Here is a 20,320-nt window from a genome sequence, read left to right as displayed (position 1 = left end):
CCAAAATATTATCATTTTAATGTGTAATCAATGTTAACTATTACTAATGAGACATTTTATATTTTTGTACTAAGTGTTTGAAATCTAATATGTATTTTGCATCTCAATTTGGATGCAATTTTTTATTGGAATTATCTGATCTGAATTTAATTTTCCAAAATTTACAGTTGAAAAAGTAGGCCTATAATCACATGTTCATTATTTTACATTATCTCTCGTTCGTTATCAGGGATAAAGCTAATTCATGCCAGAGTTTCCTTGTCTCCTGAAATTCTATCATTGTTGAGGGGCAGGGGACAAAAGATGCTGACCGTGCAAACAGATGACACTGATGACAAAATGCAAGCAGGTTTTGTCCTCTCCTGGCAATTATTGTACACAGTAGGTGCTAGCCAGGAAACAACAGCCCATGTAGACAGCACCTAATGACAGGTCCATGGGCTTTTGGCAGAAGCCAGATGAGTAAGGGTCTGTAAGTAAAGTCATGGAAAGGCCACCACGCCTAACAGCCTCAATTCTGGCAGGAAAAGTTCCCTGCCAGAAAACGTAAGGTTAAGTTCTCATACTCTCCTCCCCTTGGTATTGCTGGACCTGGTAGGGCCTCGACTTTTCTTATTCTTTTTATTCGTGTTTTGATTTAGGGAAGGAAGAGACAGCTCCAGCTCCCTTTTCTTGGCATCCCAGTCTTCATCACGCTCATCCAGAGGCAGCCCTTTCTGCTGGGCAGCACGGCGGTGGTCTTGGCACTCGGGCTCTGCCCTAGGAAAGAAGAAAGGGGCTTCTGAACTTGGAGCAGGAGGGCCTGTCCCAGCCTGGGAATCGGCCTCTATTCACAGGTTCTGCACACAGCAATTCAGTTGAGAAGGAAGGAGGCCAAGTTTGAGCATTTCCAAGCATACACTTAGGGAAGGTCTCAGACACTAAAGAAACTACTTGGACGTGGAGAAAAATTGTGTGACCCCAGTGAGATGTTAACAGACTCAAAGATAGTCACTCAGCTTGAAGAAAATGCTACTGATTCTTGAAGTGCTCACATTTATAGAGCAGCTTGCAGATTATTGGGAGACTGTTTTCATTTGTTTATTTTTAGTTTTATTTTTCATAACCGTAAAAGTGATGTGTGTTCCTTGTATAAAATTTAAAAGTACAGAAACATATAAGGAGGAAAACGAGAATCACTCACAATCACATATGTATTATATGTACGTATGAATTATGTAAAAAATATATAATTTTAAATGGATACATGGATGGATAAATAGACAATTAAATAGAGCATTATACACACATAGACAATGGAAAATATACACATATATAGTTTTGTATGAGGCCAAAGGTGAGTATGTGACTTGCTTAAAGGCACTTGGAAAAGTCACTTTACAGAGAGAAAATTTGAACCAATATGAGGACAAATGGAATTTAAGAGGGTAGATAATGGTATAGGGAAGGCAAATAGCATCTTAAGTGCAAACCATTATTAAAAGCACAGTTCATTCAAAGGACAGCAAACTCGCTAGTCTTTCACCCTAAGCTGGAAGTGACCTTTCAATCTTCAGACCACACCATGTCCTTCCTCTGCCTAGTCACTCTCTGTCTTGTATTAGTGTTATTTATGTAAACAAGTTATTTCCTCTCCCAAACAGTTAAACTTCTTGATGTCCAGCACTGTATCTGGTTTATTTTAGGTCGTTTTTAGTGTCTAACTCAATGACACGCACATAGTAGAACTCAAAAATATTTGCTAAATGAGTGGTTTAATGTGAATCAATAAGACATTCCTTAAGTGATCCCCTTGCCTGAAGTCTAGCATTCTTCAATCCCACACAGTACCACTGCCAACTCCTCTACTACACTAGTAAATTGCTAATGCATCTATTTCAGCCTGTGACTCCCCTGATGAGCTCACATTCTTCTGCTTGCCCTGCTCACTGTGGTCACCCTCCCCCTCACCTGACCTTATCCTCCATTCCTCTCTAGTGTGAATGCTCTGCTTAGCCAGGCCACTCATCCCTGCACTGTCCCTGCACTGTCCCTCCACTATCCCTTGCCTTCTTACATATACACACAACCTATGCACATTTCCAAGTTGGTGCCTTCACTCCAAATCAACAGTTTTTCCCCTCCTCCACTAGCCTGCTAGCTTTCAAGATCCAGGTTAATCCCCCCTTAATTCAGGATTCTTCTCCCTAAACCCTCTAACTGTCAGAAGGGAAGTTCTTAGTGGGAGCTGATGATAAGTAGAAATGACTCACACGTGATGTGACTGATGTGACTTTGTTGTTTTTGCCAGCTCAACACTGCCTACTTTTCTTGGTAACAACACTCCCCACTCTTTGGAGGCAAGCACCCCTCCTGCATTGCAGTTATGCTGGGGTCATATTTCATGTTGATCCCGGGTCACTAGGGAGGGGCTGGGATTACTTAGAGAGAGTCAGTAAAGGACAGTCAAGGGCAGGACCCTGAGGAATGTCAGCATTTAAAAGGCATGCAAGAATGTATCATGAGATTTATTCTTAGAAAAAGCACATTTTAAAAGTCATAAGGAATTATAGGAGAAGTAGAAGAAACACTAAAAGAGAATAGCATCAGATAAAACAAGGGAGAAGGGTTTCAGGAATATTAAATACCGAATTAAGTGGAGGTAAGATGTGAATTGAGAAGAGGCAATTGATTTACCATGAGGAGATCCCTAATGACTTGAGTGACAGCTGATTCAGTATGAGGATCGGGGAAGAAGTCTGAAGCGTGGGTGAGGGATGAAGAAGTGGAGGCAATTACGTAGATTAGTTTCCTCAAATGTAATGTTTCAAAGAAGTACAACTATCATGATTAATACTGAGATATATTTATATGTTATATATATATATATATATGTTAAAGTTCCAAGGCTACATATGACTATCAAGTAATATCAGTAAGCATTCCTATCATAATATTCAAGCAAATGAAACAATGTTGCCTTTTTAAGAGAAAAACATATTTTGAAATTTTTACAAGCAGACATAAAGACAGTTGACATTTCCAAAAAGGCACACATAATTTATGAAAATCTATTACGTTCCCAATTTAGTACAAACTCAAAGCTGATCTAATTTTGATATTTAAAATAAACCTCTTTCCTCTGGCTGAAAATGAAATAACAAACCCTTCCAATTAACAGACATTTAAAACCTACTCAATTTGATTGCTAACAAGTCAGAGGAAGGACATGTTGTCTCTCCCCAAGATTTTAGGATCTAACGTTTATCATGATCTTAGATCTTGCAAACACGAACTACTAAATAATTCAGGTGTTTCTTGATTTATATAGAGTCAAAATTCTATTCCACTGGGGAGAAGAAAGAGAGGGTAGTTGTTTATGGGTATGGAGTTTCAGTTTTACATGATGAAAAAGTTCTGGAGATCTGTTTCACAACAATGTAAATGTACACAACACTGATGAACTGTATATTTTAGAAACAGTTAATATGGTAAATTTTATGTTATGAGTTTTTTATCACAATAAAAATACAGAAACTATTCAAAGATTCTATGTTTTTACACAAATTATTACTATAAAACATGTTAGACACTCTGAGAGGATAAGTGTTTTTCCTTTTGGATTAAAAGAAGTAGACTAGCTTTCAAGTTGCTTAGAAGTGTGGGGAAGAAGAAAGACACAGAGAAATTCAGAAGGGCCTCTAACTTTTTGTTTGTTTGATAATACCTATTTGAACATGTTCACAGTCCAAAAAGAAGTCAAGGGAAAGGAAAACACGCTAAAAATACAAGAGAAAGAGTAAAGATGTAACAAAGAATACACGAATAATGAATGGCCTTCTAGAAGACATAAAGGATTGGATGAAGAGTCTATATGGAGGGATAACACTTTACAAAGGAGGGACAGGACGGCAAGAAGGAGCTAATGTAAATATACATAAAATCTGCAAGTGTGAGAGTTGAAAAATTTGTAACTCATGGCTCAATATTTTTTCTAAAGTAGAAGGCATACTTCTAAAAGCCAGGCTGAGGTGTGATGTTGCTTTAGAATTGCCAATGAGGGAGTAGGACAGGAAGAGATAGCCAAGCTGCTCTGAGGGCTCAGATAAAAGTGGAAATATTCAAACTGCTGGTGATACCCATATATTGACATGTGGGATTTTCTCTAGCTGAACAAGCATAAACGTGGAGAAGACAGAGATTCATCTAAGGTTGGGAATTCCGGGTTGTATGCTGGGTTGAGAATTAATAGCAGGAATAGCGGGAAGAGAGTGGAACAATGAAATGTATTATGGTACTCATATGGTAGAGGAAATGTAGTGAGACCTTCAGGAAGGTGATAGATTAGGAGAAAAAGAAGAAGTTGAATGACAAGAGATCTTGATGAATTCAAGACCTGGTGATAATGCAGGAACTGATAAAGTGAAGAGAGCTATGGTCACATTGTGGTATGTTAGGATTTTGAAAAGTTCAGAGAACAATGTCTGCTGATGCTGAGGTCCACAGAGGATGGAGATCATTGAATGTAGGAGATGTCGGATGAAGTTGGGGAAAAGTGAATCCATGAGTCAGGACTCAAGTTTCTGCCTCTTTACTCCCCAAATCATCTCAGTTGTGATATTGGATATTTTTAATGTAAGACATTACCTTTAAGGGAATGTCTCTTGGGTTACTTCTACGGATAACTAACCTCACCATAGACAAAATTTTCACTTGTTCAACTCTCTGAAGATAACTGTATTTTCAGGTTCTTCGGAGGGCACCCCATCATGAACTGCCCCTGTAGATGGCATTGCTGTCTATAGTCTATATCATTTTGTTTCCAAGCAATGATGTCCTCACTCTGATACTGTACTTTCTTTTGTATGAATTGCTTGCCGAAACAATCAAATTCTAGGTTTCCAAATTTTGTTCAATCCCTCTCAGAGCTATAACTGTTATGCAAATTATTGGTGCTTAATTATGTTTGAATGCTTGGCTGAGCGAAAAAAATAAACAGGTGCTAGATAGATAAGTTCTTTGGTGTGCCTGTAAGTAGGGCATTCACAGATGAACATAGAAGTTTTAAAAGATAGGAGGGTACTGAAAAATTGAAGTCTAATTCACCTACCTCACTTTAAATATGAGACAACTGAGGGTCGGGAAGCTGCCATGACTTGCACAAGGTCACACAGCCAGTTTGGATGCCTTTCAGAAAGCTGAAGGTCATGATTCTTGCACCATGTCCCATCTTCAAACTTGGTATCCCAATTTTCTTATCTGAGATAATTTTTGCGTAATCTAAAACAACATGTTAATCTAATTTTGACCCCCAAACTAGTCTTTCAAGTGAAACATTAATAAAAATAACTCAACTAAAAAAATCAATAAAATAATCATCTGTTGGCTGGATTTCTTCATTTCATTTTCATTGACCTAAGACCACAGAATCAGACAAGATCTTGATCACAGACTCCTGTTCCTCTGCTCCTTCTATAGGTGGAAAAAAAATAAACTTACTTTTCCAGAAATGCCACACAGGCTTTCTGCCCATAGATCTGTGCAATCCTCTTTGGTGTGTCTCCAAAGAAGTCGGGGGCATCGATGGCAGCGTGCAATGCATGGAGAGTTCTGAGTACATTCAGATGGCCTGATTCTGCTGCAAAATGAGCTGGGGTCCAGCCCACACTAGTAACCAGGCAGGGCCTGGCTCCGTATTCTATCAGGAGCCGTAACACCTCCATTTGCCCTTAGAGGTACCAAGAAGAAACAGGATGAGGTTAGGATAAAGATGTCCCGAGTGGCCTGAGGCCAGGGCCAGCCTAGGTAACACAATAGAAGGGGAACCTTTGCCTTTGAGGAGCCTCCAGTTTCCTATCATCATCCCCTCCTCCCTTTTCCCTCTTCTCACCAGGAACTCAGTGCCCTACCTTACCCCACGAACCTAGTTCTCACCCGGGGCCTGAGCCCTGCAAGCCTTCCCTGTCCTCCTTCCAGGACACTCCCCTACCCTGTGCATTGCCACAGGCCCTGCCCAGGAATCTTGCTTTCTCTCCCAAGCCACACTATACCTGTCTATTGGTAAGGCCTACTCTGTTTTTGACAGTCTCAACACTGAGTCAAAACCAAATATTCTAAGTCCTATTTACATGATAGCTAGCACAAGTTAAAGCACAGGCTTTCTAGTTGATAGATGTGATTTCATATCCTGCCCATCCCACTTGCTAACAAGTGGCACCTCAGATAAGAAACAAATATCTGAGGCCAGTTTCTTAATTTGCAAATTAATGATATTACCCCCTATATCATTGAATTCTTGTAGAGTGCAGGTGAAATCACAGATGTGAAGTACACAGTACAGTACCCAGCACATAGAAAATGTTCATTAAAAGGTGCTTTGGTACAGCTACCATTACTTTGCACTTAGATTTTTGCAAAAATATCCCAATTAATTTCTCTGCAGCCAGTCTTGCTTCTTGTCAACCCATTCTCCACACAGGAATCGCAATAAATGTTTAAAAAGCAAAGTTGACCATAACACTTTCTTACTTAACATTCTTTGATGGCTTTCTATTGCCAAAGCCTTTGAGAAGCCCATTCCCGGAGTTTTTGCCACTATCTTCCTCCAGTTCTGGAACTGAGCTATGTAAGGCATGGGGGATTCAATGATGAATGAGACAAAGTCCCTATCCTTCTTCATGATGTTCTATTCCTGTTAAAGGTTGAGAGGGCAAAGGACTAGTATTAACTGAGAACAGACTATATGGTAGGCACTGTACACTCATTATTTTGCTGAATTCCCATCACAGGGCTCCAAAGTGGCATTCCTGCACATATTTAGGTGAATAAACAGGCCCAAAGACATTAAATAACTAGTGTAAGGTACTACAACTAGTAAGCGGTGATGTCAGGATTAAAATGTTCCATCTGGGGCTGGGCGTGGTGGCTCACGCCTGTAATCCCAGCACTTTGGGAGACTGAAGCAGGAGGATCACTGGAGGATCCCTGGAGGTCAGGAGTTCAAGACCAGCCTGGCCAACATGGAGAAACACCTTCTCCATTAAAAATACAAAAATTCACTCGTCATGGTGGCGTGCGTCTATAATCCCAGCTACTCAGGAGGCTGAGGCAGGAGAATTGCTTGAACCCAGGAGATGGAGGTTGTAGTGAGCTGAGATTGTGCCACTGCACTCCAGCCTGGATGACAGAGCGAGACTCTGTCTCAAGAAAAAGAAAAAAAAATGAAATGAAGTTTCCATCTGGCTCTAAAGAAATGTTTGTTCCACTCCCCCACATAGCCTATTGATTGATAGCCTCATGAATGGTGGACTCAAAAGGGCAGATCTACCTAAGCATTGCCCACTCACCTTTGATTGCAGCCCAGTGAAGTGGGGTCCGGTCATTCCAGTCTACATCTTTGTAGTTCGGGTCACAGAGACCTTTCTTTAAAATCTTCTTCACTAAGCTGTAGTCTCCTGCAGCAACAGCTTGGTGAAGCTTTGTCATGTCTGACATTTTGGCCAATTCCATGACAGAAAACAACTGTGGGAGAGACATGCCACTTAGAAAATTCTAAGTAACCCTTTATTCTTAGCCAGTAATCCCATAGACTTCCATATCATTTATTTCCTTTCCCGCCACATGCGTTTGCCTCTAAGTTTGCCTTATGTGTGTGGCATGAGTGTGTACTTAGAGCTCCTGTGGTTAGTGCCTGCCTGTCCCCTACCCTAAAACTATCGGTGGCTCCCACTGCACACAGAATTATGTCTAAACTCATGGGCTGACACACGGCTACGTGGCCTCAAAACATCCTCTAGTGCTATTTCCTACTCCTACTTCAGAGTTCTAGTCATGTTCCCTTATGTTAGTTGTATAATTCTGTGCCTTATCTTTCTTATCTGTAGAATGGATATAATCTGCCAGGGTTGTTGTAAGGATAAATGTCAATTTGCAAAAAAATTTATATTGGATACAGAGCAGATACTCCATGAAAATTAAACAGTATTAACATTGTTACACCAGCTGAGATGGACACACACACAAATAAATACCTAAAAATTGTTATTAATGTTATGCCATAAACCAGCAGTTCTCAAACTATGGTCTGCAGACCCTCAGAAATCCCTGGAGCTCTTTCAGGGGATCGGTGAAGTCAAAGCTGTTTTCATTATATTAAAATGTTACTGGCCTTGTTTCACTGTGTTGACAATTGTTCGGATGGCTCAAAAGCAATAGCGTAGAAAACTGCTGGTGCCTTAGCATGAAGCAAGGCAATGACACCAAACTGGACCTGGAAGCATGCCATTCACCACACACTCAGAGTAAGTTTTAAAAAGCCACTTACATAGCAACATCCTAAATGAAACAATAAGAATTATTTTTATTAAATCTTTATCTTTGATTACATGACTTAATAAATGTGTTTTTAGAATACCGTACAATGAAATGTGTGAACGTTTAGAAAATATTTATCACCCTAAAGATGAATATTTTCCATGACAAAGAAAGGATGTTATGAAATCATGCATGGATAAAGAGATCCATTTGGTAGACCAATGTATTTTACTAAAACAGTATAGAAAGTGCATTGATACCATTTCAGATTGCACATTGCAACTAACCTTTAAGACACTACAACTTATACAATTTTGTTGTAGTATCAAACAACATCCACAATTATCTGAAAATATTCCTCCCTTTTCCAACTTTATATATATAATATATACATGTGTATATTTTATGTACACACATATATGTATATATAATATACATGTGTATATATGTATGTGTATATAATATATAATTATATATTATATATACATGTGTATATGTATATATATCATACACATATATCTATATATGTGTATATATATTATATATATGTGTGTGTGTGTATAACCACATTGTCTTTATATACTTTAACCAAAACAACAAACTGAATGCAGAAGCAAATACAAGAATCCATCTGTCTTCTCTTAAGTCAGATATTAAAGAGATTGGGCAGGGGAGCATAAACCTATGTGACTAGTCACATTTCTTTTGTTTTGGAAAATACATTTATTTTCATAAAATGTCATTTATATTATAGTGTAATAAGTTTATTACAGTCTTTTAAATGAACTAATCAATATTTAAAAGTTTTCTCAGTTTTAATTTCCAATAGAATAAATTGACAGCTATAACCTACATAAACAAAAGCTCTCTGGGGCTCTCAATAATTTTTAAGAGTATAAAGAAGCTCTGAGAACAAACAGGTTGAGAGCTGCTGGTGTAAACAAGGAGCTGAGATAGAAAACAAGAGTGGAGAGAGTACCATTTGAGACGGGGCCGTTGGGAATGTCTCTGATCTGAAGATTTAAGTTGGGATCACAAGAAGGAGCTGGTGTCAACCTCACTAACGGTGACCAGCAGCAGCAGCCCCTGCGAACTTCTTAGAAACACAAAATATTGTGCTCAGCCCCAGACCTACTGAATCTGAAACTCTGGGCAGGGGCTGGCCATCTTTGTTGTGGTAAGCCCTCCAGGTGAGTGCACTGAAATATGTGAACAGCCCTGGAGGGAGAGAAAGAAAATAAACTAAATTAAAATGCAATGCTGTAAATGCCTAGGGGACAGAGAGAAAGAGCCATTCACAAAGACTGGGAAGTAAAAGGAGCTTTCTCTAAAAGTGGCATAAGCTGGGTCCTGAAGGGATGGGTCCGAGACATATTGGCAACTGATGGAGGTGGAGGATCCCCTGCTGAAGGACAGCCATGTCTGTGGCCGGAGTCACACACTGCAAAGGGCAAGTGGTTCCTAATGTGTAAACCAAGAGTCAATAAACTTTTTCTGTAAAGAACCAGATAGTAAATATTATTATGCCAAGAGGAAAAAAAAAGAGGGGAAAAATATATATGCCAAGAGTCTATCGTACATATGAAAGAGAAAACTCCTGCTCCACCCTGCCCTACTTTCCTGGGGTGGATCTTTCTACCTTTTTTGTACCCTGGAGGGTATCTCCTCAGCTGGAGATATTGTTAGTGGAAAGAGGACAGGCCTGAGGGGGAAGGGCCTGGTTGGTGAGATGGTCAGTTTCACTCTGCCCTAGTGATGTTCAGATCCCAGTGAACTTTCTCTCCTCCTAGAGGGGTCATCTCCAGTTAGTTGGCAAGAGACAAGGTGGTTCATGGAGCCACCAACTCCCATACTGAGATTCCACTGCTCAGTCCCAGCAGTTGCCACCATTGTGTAGGTGGTGACCAGCAGGGCCTGGGCAGTGGCCAGGCACAGCTGTGGGCTGCTGATGGGGCAGCAGGGGCAGAGGGCATTGCCTGGGCTTGCTCTGGGAGTCTCACTGTGCTATCCCATGGAGGTTCAGCACCTTAAGTGGTGACCACGGGCCTACAAAAACATGGTAAGCCAGATTTGGTCTGTAGACCATAGTGTGGCAACCTCTGATGTACACAAATCATTAGAGATCTTGTTAAAATGCAGATTCTGATTTAGTAGGTCTGGAACCTGGCCTGAGATTCTCTATGTGTAATAAGTTCTCACAGTGCTACTAGCTCACTTGCCACACTCTGAGTAGCAATATCTCTGTGGCTAAAAAGTAAGGTATAGACTGGCAGGAAGCAAGATTGGAGAGCTGAGGAGGGAGTAAGGATGTGGCAGCTGTTCTCAACTGAGGGGTTACATGAGAATCAGTCGTGGATTTTTAAAAATACAGATGTCTGGGCCTCAGTCCAAAAGGAATCAGAATTTTTGGGTGTGCAGGACAAGGATTGGGCATGTTTTGTGAAATAGATGCTCTGTACATACTATGTTAGGTAAGAGAGAAGATGGCACAGACTGCATTTTACTTTTAAAATTCATTTTAATAAAATTCCTTGCACTGGAGTGTTTGATCAATGATAAAATCGTAAATAAAAACACTAGAGTATTTCTAATCTGAGGGTGCCACTAAAACAAAACCAATTTTTAAATCAGTATCTAGAAGTCTTTTCGCTTGCCTTTCATAGAAGCCTTTAAGCAGGTTTACATTTCAACCAACCTCATTTGTCCCACATTTGAGTTTATGCCAAGATTCCATAACTTCCCATGGATGAGTTGCAATTCAAGTGGAAGCATTGGGCAGCAACATTTATTTCCAGAGAAATGGAAAATCTGATTCTAAAAAGTCGTATGGAAATGCAAGGGACCCAGAAGAACCGAAACGATCTTGAAAGAGAACAAAGTTAGAGGACTCACACTTCCTGATTCCAACAAGTATACCAGGACAATTCAGTGACAAAATAATAGTCTTTTCAATAAATGATGCTGGCACAACTGGATATCTACAGGTAAAAGAATGAAGTTGGTCCTTTCCTTCACAGAGATTTATTCTGTGTTTTCCTCTAAGAGTTTTATAGTTTTAAGTCTTACTATTAGGTCTGTGATCCATTTTGAGTTAATTTTTATACATGAGACACTTGCCACAAAACAATTGAACATAAATGTAAGGGTTTTTTTTCTAGACTCTCAATTCTACTCCATTGCTCTAAATATCTATCTTCATGCTAGTACTACAGTCCTAATTACTGTAGGTTTGTAGTAAGTTTTGAAGTAGGAAAGTCTGACTATTCCAATGGGCTATATACCCAAGAGAAGAAAAACAGATATCCATATAAACATTTGTACATGAATGTTCATAGAAGCATTATCTATAATAGGCAAAAGTGGAAATATCCCAAAGGTTCACTGATAGATGGATACACAAAATGTGGAATATCCATCTAAAGGATTATTATTTGGCAATAAAAAGGAATAAAGTACTGATACATACTTTATGGATGAACCCAGAAACATGCTAAGTGAAAGAAGCCAGTTACAGAGGACCACATATTGCATACTTTCATGTATGTGGAATGCTCAGAATAAGCAAATCTAGATAGCTAGAATGTATACTATAGGCAGCCTAGGGCTAGGATGGAGGTTGGGGTGGGGAGTGACTGCTGATAAGTACAGGATTTCATTTAGGGGTGATGAAATGTTCTTAGATTAGATGCTTTCACAACACCAAAAGGCCAAAAAACACTGAATTGTACATTTTAAATGAATCCAATTTTATGGTATGTGAATTGTATCTTAATAAAGCTGCTTTAAAAAATAACTATTAATTAGAAGCTTTCTACAAAACAAAAACAAACGCAATTCATTTGCAGAAAATATATGCAATTCACTAGCTTAGCATTGACTACCAAAATTTATCAGTTGGTTCCTTTAGCAACCAATCTTTGTGAATTTGATTAAATGCACTTGATTTCCTATCTTTCTGGTGGATGTGTCTCAAGTGGAAACTAGTCAATAAATATCAGTTCTAATAAATGTCAGTGATTTTTAATAACTATACTAAATAAGAGAGGGTAACATAAAGGCACTTACTGTCTTGTGTGAAATCCAAGGAGCTCTGTGCTGGCAGGAAGTCCTAACTATCTGGAGTGTTGTGCCCATGCCATGGAAACTGACTCCTCCTTCTGCATGAAAGCCAGCCAGTCAACTTCAGCTTCCCTAGGTGTCTGGTGGGGTGGGATTCCCAGTCTGCTTCACATCCTAACTCTTCAGCAGTTCCAGCCACCTTTTTTAGTCCAAATGTGCTGGCCCTTAACAGGATCTTTCAAATAGTATTTAATGCAAAAACAAAAATAAAAATAAAAAAAGCTGTGAATGATTTTCTGCCCACATAACACTGTGACGGAGGTAGGCTGTGTAGTGACCGTGTATCCATAGGAGATGTGAGACCTTTGGGGGAGTGGGGACAGTTTGGGCTCCTCACATTCAGAACCAGTGGTCAGGTTTTGGGCAAGTTCCTTAACTTTAGAGAGGTTTTTTTTTTCCTCAACAATAACATGAAATTTTAACATCTTTTTTTATATACTGCTATTAAATATGATTAGCTAAAATAATTTAGAAAACACTTGGCACAGGGTAAATGCTTTTACAAAGAAGAAGAAGAGGAAGAAGAAGAGGAGGAGGAGGAGGAGGAGGAGGAAGGCCAATGAAAAATTCCTAGGTGCTTTCTTTTTACTTCCTGTTTTTACCCCTTGCTGTAAGCGAAAATCTACTATATTGATGATGATGCTGGTCAAAAAGACCTTATTTCTTCTTCCTCCCTTTCTACATTTTCCCTGCCTTTTCCCTCTCTCCTTCCCTTTTTCCCTTTCTCTGAAGAGTTCCTCTCTCTCACTATCTCTCTCTTACTCTCTTTCCCACCTCTCTCATTCTCCATCCATTTCTCTCCCTGCCTTTCTTCCCACGTACATTTAGCAAATGCCTTATATCTGTCAAGCCCCACTGTACTGGGCCCTGTGAAGATCAAGATACCCATTGTTCCTGTCTTCCTTGAGCTTATGGTCTAGATAAGAATAAACAAGGAAACAAATAAATGTACACAAGTAGACTCACAACCTGTACAAGTACCATGAACAAAAAACATACAATAGCAGACAACACCAGGAAAGGAGTGTGGGCAACCTTTGGGGATGACATTTGAGAGTATGAGGGGAGACCTGGCACAGGAGAAGAAATCAAGCATCTGAAGAGCTAGGGAAGTTGACCTGGGTGGTGGGAGGAGAGGAGCTTGGCTTAAATGAAGAAAGAAGAAGAGGAAGACACAGCTGGTTTATGGAGTGTAGGGCAAGTAGAAGATGAGATCATTCCCGGTCTACTAGGACATGGTAAGGAGTTTGGATTTTATTCCAGCTACAAAGAGTAGACATTGGAAGCACTTAAACAATGAAGAAGAATGTGCAACTTTCATTTTCTTAAAACACTACTTTGACTATTATGTGGAGAATGGAGCAAAGGGAGACAAGATGGAAAGCAGGAAGACTGCTGAGGAGGCTACCATGGAAGTCTAGACAAGAAAGGATGGTAACTTGGTGAACTGTGGCCATAGAGATGAAAGAAGTGAGTGAAATTAAAAGTTTTTTAGGAGGGAACATTGACGGGAGTTGCCAATGGATTAGACATGAGTACTGGGGGGAAAGAGGGCATCAAGGATGACCCTTGGATTTCTGGCTTGATGAACCTGGTGGAAGGTGGTGACATTGGTGGTAGGCAGTGTCTGGGGTAGGGCCAGGTTTGGGTAAGGGAAGGACAGTACAAATGAAGTGCTCTTTTTCAATGTGTTAAGTTTCAGATACCTACGAGACACTCAAATATCAAGTAAGAATCTAGAGCTCTGTGACTTTGGGCTAAAGATACATATACTGGAGTTATCAGCATATAGGTGTCATTTAAAGATATAAGAGTATATAAGATAATCTAAGGATAGCAACTGCAGAGAGGAGACCCAAGCTCTCAAGCCCTTAGATGTGGCAGCAAAGAATAATTAGCAAAGGGTATTAAGAAGCACCACTGAGAGGTAGGAGGAAAACCAGGAGAATTGAGTCTTACAGAAGCCAAGAGGAGAAGAGTGTGATTAGAAGGAGTAGCTGTCAACCATTTAAAAGGGAGTAGAGTTTAATGTGTGTCTATCACAACCAGAAAGATGCATATGAGACCCCTTCCCGACCCTCAAAGAGCTCAGTATCTCATCACCCTTTCTAAGATTTGTAACAGTTCCAATTTATATCAGGAGAACCTGCCCCCGATAGTTAATGTGGGTTCTTTTCTATTTGCCTAAGCATTGACTGGTCTGAGAAATAAAGGGAAAGAGTACAAAAGAGATAAATTTTAAAGCTGGGTGTCCACGGGAGACATCACATGTTGACAGGTTCCATGAAGCTCCCTGAGCCATAAAACCAGCAAGTTTTTATTAGTGATTTTCAAAAGGGGAGGGAGTGCACGAACAGGGTGTGGGTCACAGAGATCACATACTTCACAAGGTAATAAAATATCACAAAGCAAATGGAGGCAGGGTGAGATCACAGGACCACAGGATAGGGCAAAATTAAAATTGCTAATGAAATTTCGGGCACACATTGTCATTGATAACATCTTATCAGGAGGGCTTGAGAGCAGACAACCTGTCTGACCCAAATTTATTAGGCGGGAATTTCTTCGTCCCAATCAGCCTGAGAGCACTACAGGAGACCAGGGCTTATTTCATCCCTTCGGCTTTGACCATAAAAGATGGCCGCCTCCAAGGGGGCCGTTCATAGGCCTACCCTCAGGGGTGCATTCTCTTTCTCAGGGATGTTCCTTGCTGAGAAAAATAATTCAGTGATATCTCTCCTATTTGCTTTTGAAAGAAGAGAAATATGGCTCTGTTCTGTCCAGCTCACTAGCAGTCAGAGTTTAAGGTTATCTCCCTTGTTCCCTGACCAATGCTGTTATCCTGTTCTTTATTCAAGGTGCCCAGATTTCATATTGTTCAAACACACATGCTCTACAAACAATCTGTGCAGTTAATGCAATCATCACATGGTCATGAGGTGACATACATACTCCTCAGTTTACAAAGATGATGGGATTAAGAGATTAAAGTAAAGACAGGCATAGGAAATCACAAGGGTATTGATTGGGGAAGTGATAAGTGTCCATGAAATCTTCACAATTTATATTCAGAGATTGCAGTAAAGACAGGCGTAAGAAATTATAAAAGTATTAATATGGGGAACTAATAAATGTCCATGAAATCTTCACAATTTATGTTTTTCTGCCATGGCTTCAGCTGCTCCCTCCGTTTGGGGTCCCTGACTTCCCACAACATCTCTCCCTTTCTTTTTATATAAATGTTCCATAGCAATGAAGGCTTGTTCATTCTCTCGATTTTTAAGCTGGATTCTTTGACTGGTCCAGCACACTAAAAACAAGCTGATTAAACAGAGAAACATAATTCCAAAATTTACTACAGTGGAGTCCCCAGTAGACTTAATCCAAGTCGTTAGGTTTAATCCATAAATATTTTCTGTCACCTGATCTAACACCTCAGCTCCAGGCACAATGGATAAGTGAGCTTGAGAGGCTTCAAAAATTTGTTTCTTTAATTTAGTTATGTCCAATGATAAATTATCTTCCCTACCCAGAAGGTGTCCTTTGACCATTTCCCATGAATGATCAGTCTTGTTATAGGAATATAGGGTGATACAGAAATCAGAGGTATTCCAGTCGCACTGCATTTGCATGTGATGTTCAAGACTCACTACCCAATCTCCAAGCCAAATAACAGACTGTCTTAAATCATTAACTTGATTAGCCAATTTTTGATCAATGCCTTGTTGAGAATTCCACATTTGGGTGGAACTGGTTTGCCGATCATTAACAAAATGAGCCATTTGAATAGGTTGATGTAATGCCATTCCAGCAGTGGTGGCCAGTGCAGTGACTGTAATTAGGCCCATGATCACAGTGATTAAAAAGAAAACAAATCTCTTAGATCTTTTTAGAATTCACTGTAACACTTCATTAATTAAATGTATTGAGTGGGAGGATTTCCAAGGTCTGGGCAAAGTTACTGGAATCCAGATTCCTTCTCGAGCTTGAACCAACATTACACTTTTCCTGGAGTCAAAATGGGAGTTAATACAACAGTAAAAGCAAATTTTTCACAATCCAATTTATGTAAAGCAATTTGAAAAAAAGACAATCTTTAAAATCAATAACTATGAGGGGCCAATTTTTAGGTATTAAAGCAGGGGCAGGCATGCCAGGTTGGATGGCTCCCATAGGTTTAATTACAGTGTTAATGGCCCTTAAATTGGTTACCATCTGCCACTTGCCTGATTTCTTTTTTACTAGAAACACTGGAGAATTCCAGGGGGAAAGAGAGGGTTCCACATTTCCAAGCTGTAACTGTTCAGTAACCAGTTGAGTTAAAGCCTATAGTTTTATTTATTTATTTTATCTTATTTATTTATTTATTTTAGAAAGCAGCCACTGCTGAATCCAAATGAGTGTGTCAGATTTTCATTGTAAGGGGATAGGATCAGGAGGCATGGAAGAGGCCATCACTAAAACCGTCCTGTTTTCTTTTATAATAACTGGGAGGGGTTTAGTAATCCCTTCATGTTTTGGATGGAGACCGAGCCCAGGAACAAACCCCATGTTTTCTATCATATGCTGACTGGGAGCACTATAAGAGTTATGTGGAATATTAATTTTAGCCTCAGTATCTACTAGGCCCTCAAAACTTTTTTCCTTTAATGTGTACCGTGTAGGTGGGCCATTGTTTAGAAATTACATTAATCCAAGAAGTGGCCTTTTCACCACTGGAGCCCATCCCAGGGCCACCATCCCAGGACCACGTGCCTTATCTCCTTTGTTTAAAATGATATTAGGTAGTAAAAGCAATTGAGCTTGTTTAACAGTAGTAAAAGAAACAGGAGCTTGACCTGGGGCACGTAATTTATCCCAAGCTCTCATACACACCTTTGTTACTTGTTTTGTGATAAGAGTATCAAAGCCTAATTGGGCATAAGTGTTAGAGAAACTATCAGAACCTGTGAGCTGAGCCTGAGTAACTAGAATGCCATTAGTTAGATTTAGTTGAGCCTGCAGACAGACCTCCTCTGCCCACCAGGCTGAGATAGAACAGCTTTTTGCCAAAAGGTCCCAGTCTAAAGGAAGCAAAATGACCTCAGTACAAAAAGTTTGTAGTATCATTTTAACATAAGGAGAAGTAGGGTGATACTGAGTACGAGCATCCTTAAATTAAACAAATTAAATTAAATTAAATTAAATTAAACAAGGTCCTGAGGTGACATACATCCTCCTCAGTTTACGAAGATGATGGGATTAAGAGATTAAAGTAAAGGCAGGCATAGGAAATCACAAGGGTATTGATTGGGGAAGTGATAAGTGTCCATGAAATCTTCACAATTTATGTTCAGAGATTGTAGTAAAGACAGGCATAAGAAATTATAAAAGTATTAATTTAGGGAACTAATAAATGTCCATGAAATCTTCACAATTTATGTTCTTCTGCCATGGCTTCAGCTGGTCCCTCCATTTGGGGTCTCTGACTTCCCGCAACAGGTTCAGCTTGATTTCATTGGACAAATACTTGATGAGTAACTAGTATGTGTTGATGCAAGGGTACAGAAGCAGAGGTCCTGCCCTCAAATAGCTTGTAATAAGGGACAGATGGTAAAAAGTTGCATGCATCTGTGGCCTCACGTTCTCTTTACACCCTCTCACAGGTTTCCTTCTCCTAATAACAGGTGTCTGACATCTAATTTCCTGACAAGTCATAAGCTGGCCAGAGAGTGAGGCAACCAAAGGCAGAGGCCCCAGGATTTCCCCAGGATTTTCCACAAGTCCAGAGTGATCTACTTCCACTATACTAAAAGGAAGAAGGAGAAGAAGAAGATGAAGTGATGAAAAAAGGTGCAAAATACTATAGTATGTTTTGAATAAAAAAAATAAAACTTTGACATAATACACAGAGTTATATAAAAATAAGGCCAAAATAAACCTTTATCTTATGAAAATATTAATTATTTGCTAACTACAAGTAGTAGGGTCTGCTAACGTGATACTCAGTTTGTATGATACGTGTTTCTCAGTGCTCTTAGTGTGCCTTTGTGACTGAATGAAGGTCAAAAGTCTACAGTCAAGAGTCTCTCACCTATCCTGCGATAGGTCACAGAGGTCACCTGGGGCAATATCTATGGGCCAGCCATTGATCTTTGGTCACATTGGCTAAAGCACTGGGACTAAATTTTCTGGATGAGGTGATTTGCAGGAGACCTTTTTTTCCATAGAATCAAAGTCATTTTTAGATCAGGAAGAAACTCTGGAAATAATGAATCCAAAACTCATTTTATAGGTGAGAATATTGAGAGCCATTGACATTAAATTATTTATTTAAAGTAACACTGCTGCTGTGTTTTAATTCATCTCTTACTACCTCCCCGACCCCAGCTAAGTTCAACATACATAACCGACGCACAGCAACTGCACGTTAAGTGTTCAGTTCAGGGCTCAGGGTTCAGGGTTGAATGGGTGTGGTCTGGGCAGCTCCACCACCCATGAGCTGCTGACTCTTGCTCGGAACACTGAGATTTGATTCTCTCCTACCTCCCTCCAATTCTAAAGAGGATGATAATAATAACAAACCCATATAGGCTTTGTTCTAAGTACTTGAAAACACATTAACAAGTTTATTTCTGTGAGGCAGGTACACCTATTATGCCTGCTTTACAGAAGCAAAAACAAAGGCACGTAGTAATCAAGTAACTTTCTTAAGTTTACAAAGTTAGCTGTGGGATAGTTCTGGTAGTTTGGTTGCAATATCCATGTTCTTATCTACTGTGCTACACATTGCCTCCTGAGGTGGAAGTCAAACTTAACATTTGAAAGTTATTGAAGTTAAGACTTCTCTCCCTGGGAAATAACCCAGTTTCAACTTCAAACCAATATGTATGAAAGAGGCAATACAGTAAAGGGACAGAATGGTGACTTGGACAATGGGAGTGGCAGGAAGGAAATGGAATATCTGTTAGATGCCTTTGTGCATGAGGTATTGTTCTAAGTATTTTATGGATATTATTTCATCAGTCCTAACACCAAGCCTGAAATACAGATAATTTGCAGGCAAAGAAACAGGCTCAGTGGCTCTGCCTACGGAGTAGCCATTCTTTTCTTTCTCTACTTCTCTCTTGAAAAAAAAGAAAAGAAAGAAACTGAGGCTTAGAGGGCTTACACATACTCAAAGCAGGTCTCTCTATTTCTTGTTGAGTGTTATGAGGATGAGAGCTGATGAAACTTGGTGCCTGATGGCGCTACTACCAAAGCTCAGACCTCAGGCAAGTTCTCGGGTTCCCTGCATCTGGGACTAGGAGGGTAAGAATTGGGTTCCTTCTGGGCTTCTGGATTATTCATTCCCTTCTGTATATATCCATTTTACTGGAGCTTTCACAGGGCCTCCTAGTCAAGGAGTAGGACCTGAGTTGACGTCTTGGACCACCCATGGGAAGAGACTAGAGAAAAAGCCTGTGCTGGATGTAGGATTCCAGCATTGCTGCTAATCAGTCCAAACTGGAAGTGTGTGTCAATCCATCATGAAGCTTGTAACATCTTGTTCTGGGGAGTTAGGATTTCCAAGTGGACCATGTTTCCTCTAAAGTGTTATTTGAAGCAGATACCAGCTTCAAAGACACAGCTAAGGCTCTCCTCTCAGTCTCTCCTGTGTGCTGCACAAACTGAAGGTGGGGCTACGTAGCTCCCTCACTCTGTAGACCCTGACTCTTGCGTGGGTTTACAAAAGGGCTCCATATCATTGCCTTGGTATCTCATATCCCTCCCACCTAGGAGCCCTTGTCCAGACAAGTCATCCTTTTTAGCCTCTCTGGTATACCTATTGTCCCCAAATCAAGTTCCTTGAAGGAGTTTCTTTGGGGGATAAATTCACAACAAATTATTTCCTGAGTACCTGATCACACATGTGAAAAAGATCACTTCT

At 39.9% G+C, this 20,320-nt stretch overlaps 1 protein-coding gene across 1 annotated transcript; it reads right to left on the bottom strand.

The window, feature by feature from the left end:
* Positions 1 to 347: 347 nt before the first annotated feature.
* ANKRD66 (ankyrin repeat domain 66) lies at positions 348 to 12,607 on the bottom strand. The gene is given in 6 exon segments (XM_007972330.3): positions 348 to 759; positions 5,479 to 5,707; positions 7,326 to 7,500; positions 9,428 to 9,453; positions 9,456 to 9,510; positions 12,358 to 12,607. Coding segments are annotated over 6 exon segments (753 nt in total). The 5' UTR covers positions 12,427 to 12,607; the 3' UTR covers positions 348 to 560.
* Between the last annotated feature and the right edge of the window lie 7,713 nt (positions 12,608 to 20,320).

This window comes from Chlorocebus sabaeus, chromosome 17 (genome assembly GCF_047675955.1).
Source record: "Chlorocebus sabaeus isolate Y175 chromosome 17, mChlSab1.0.hap1, whole genome shotgun sequence".
Taxonomy (NCBI): Eukaryota; Metazoa; Chordata; class Mammalia; order Primates; family Cercopithecidae; genus Chlorocebus; species Chlorocebus sabaeus.
This window is presented reverse-complemented; position numbering and strand designations above follow the sequence as displayed.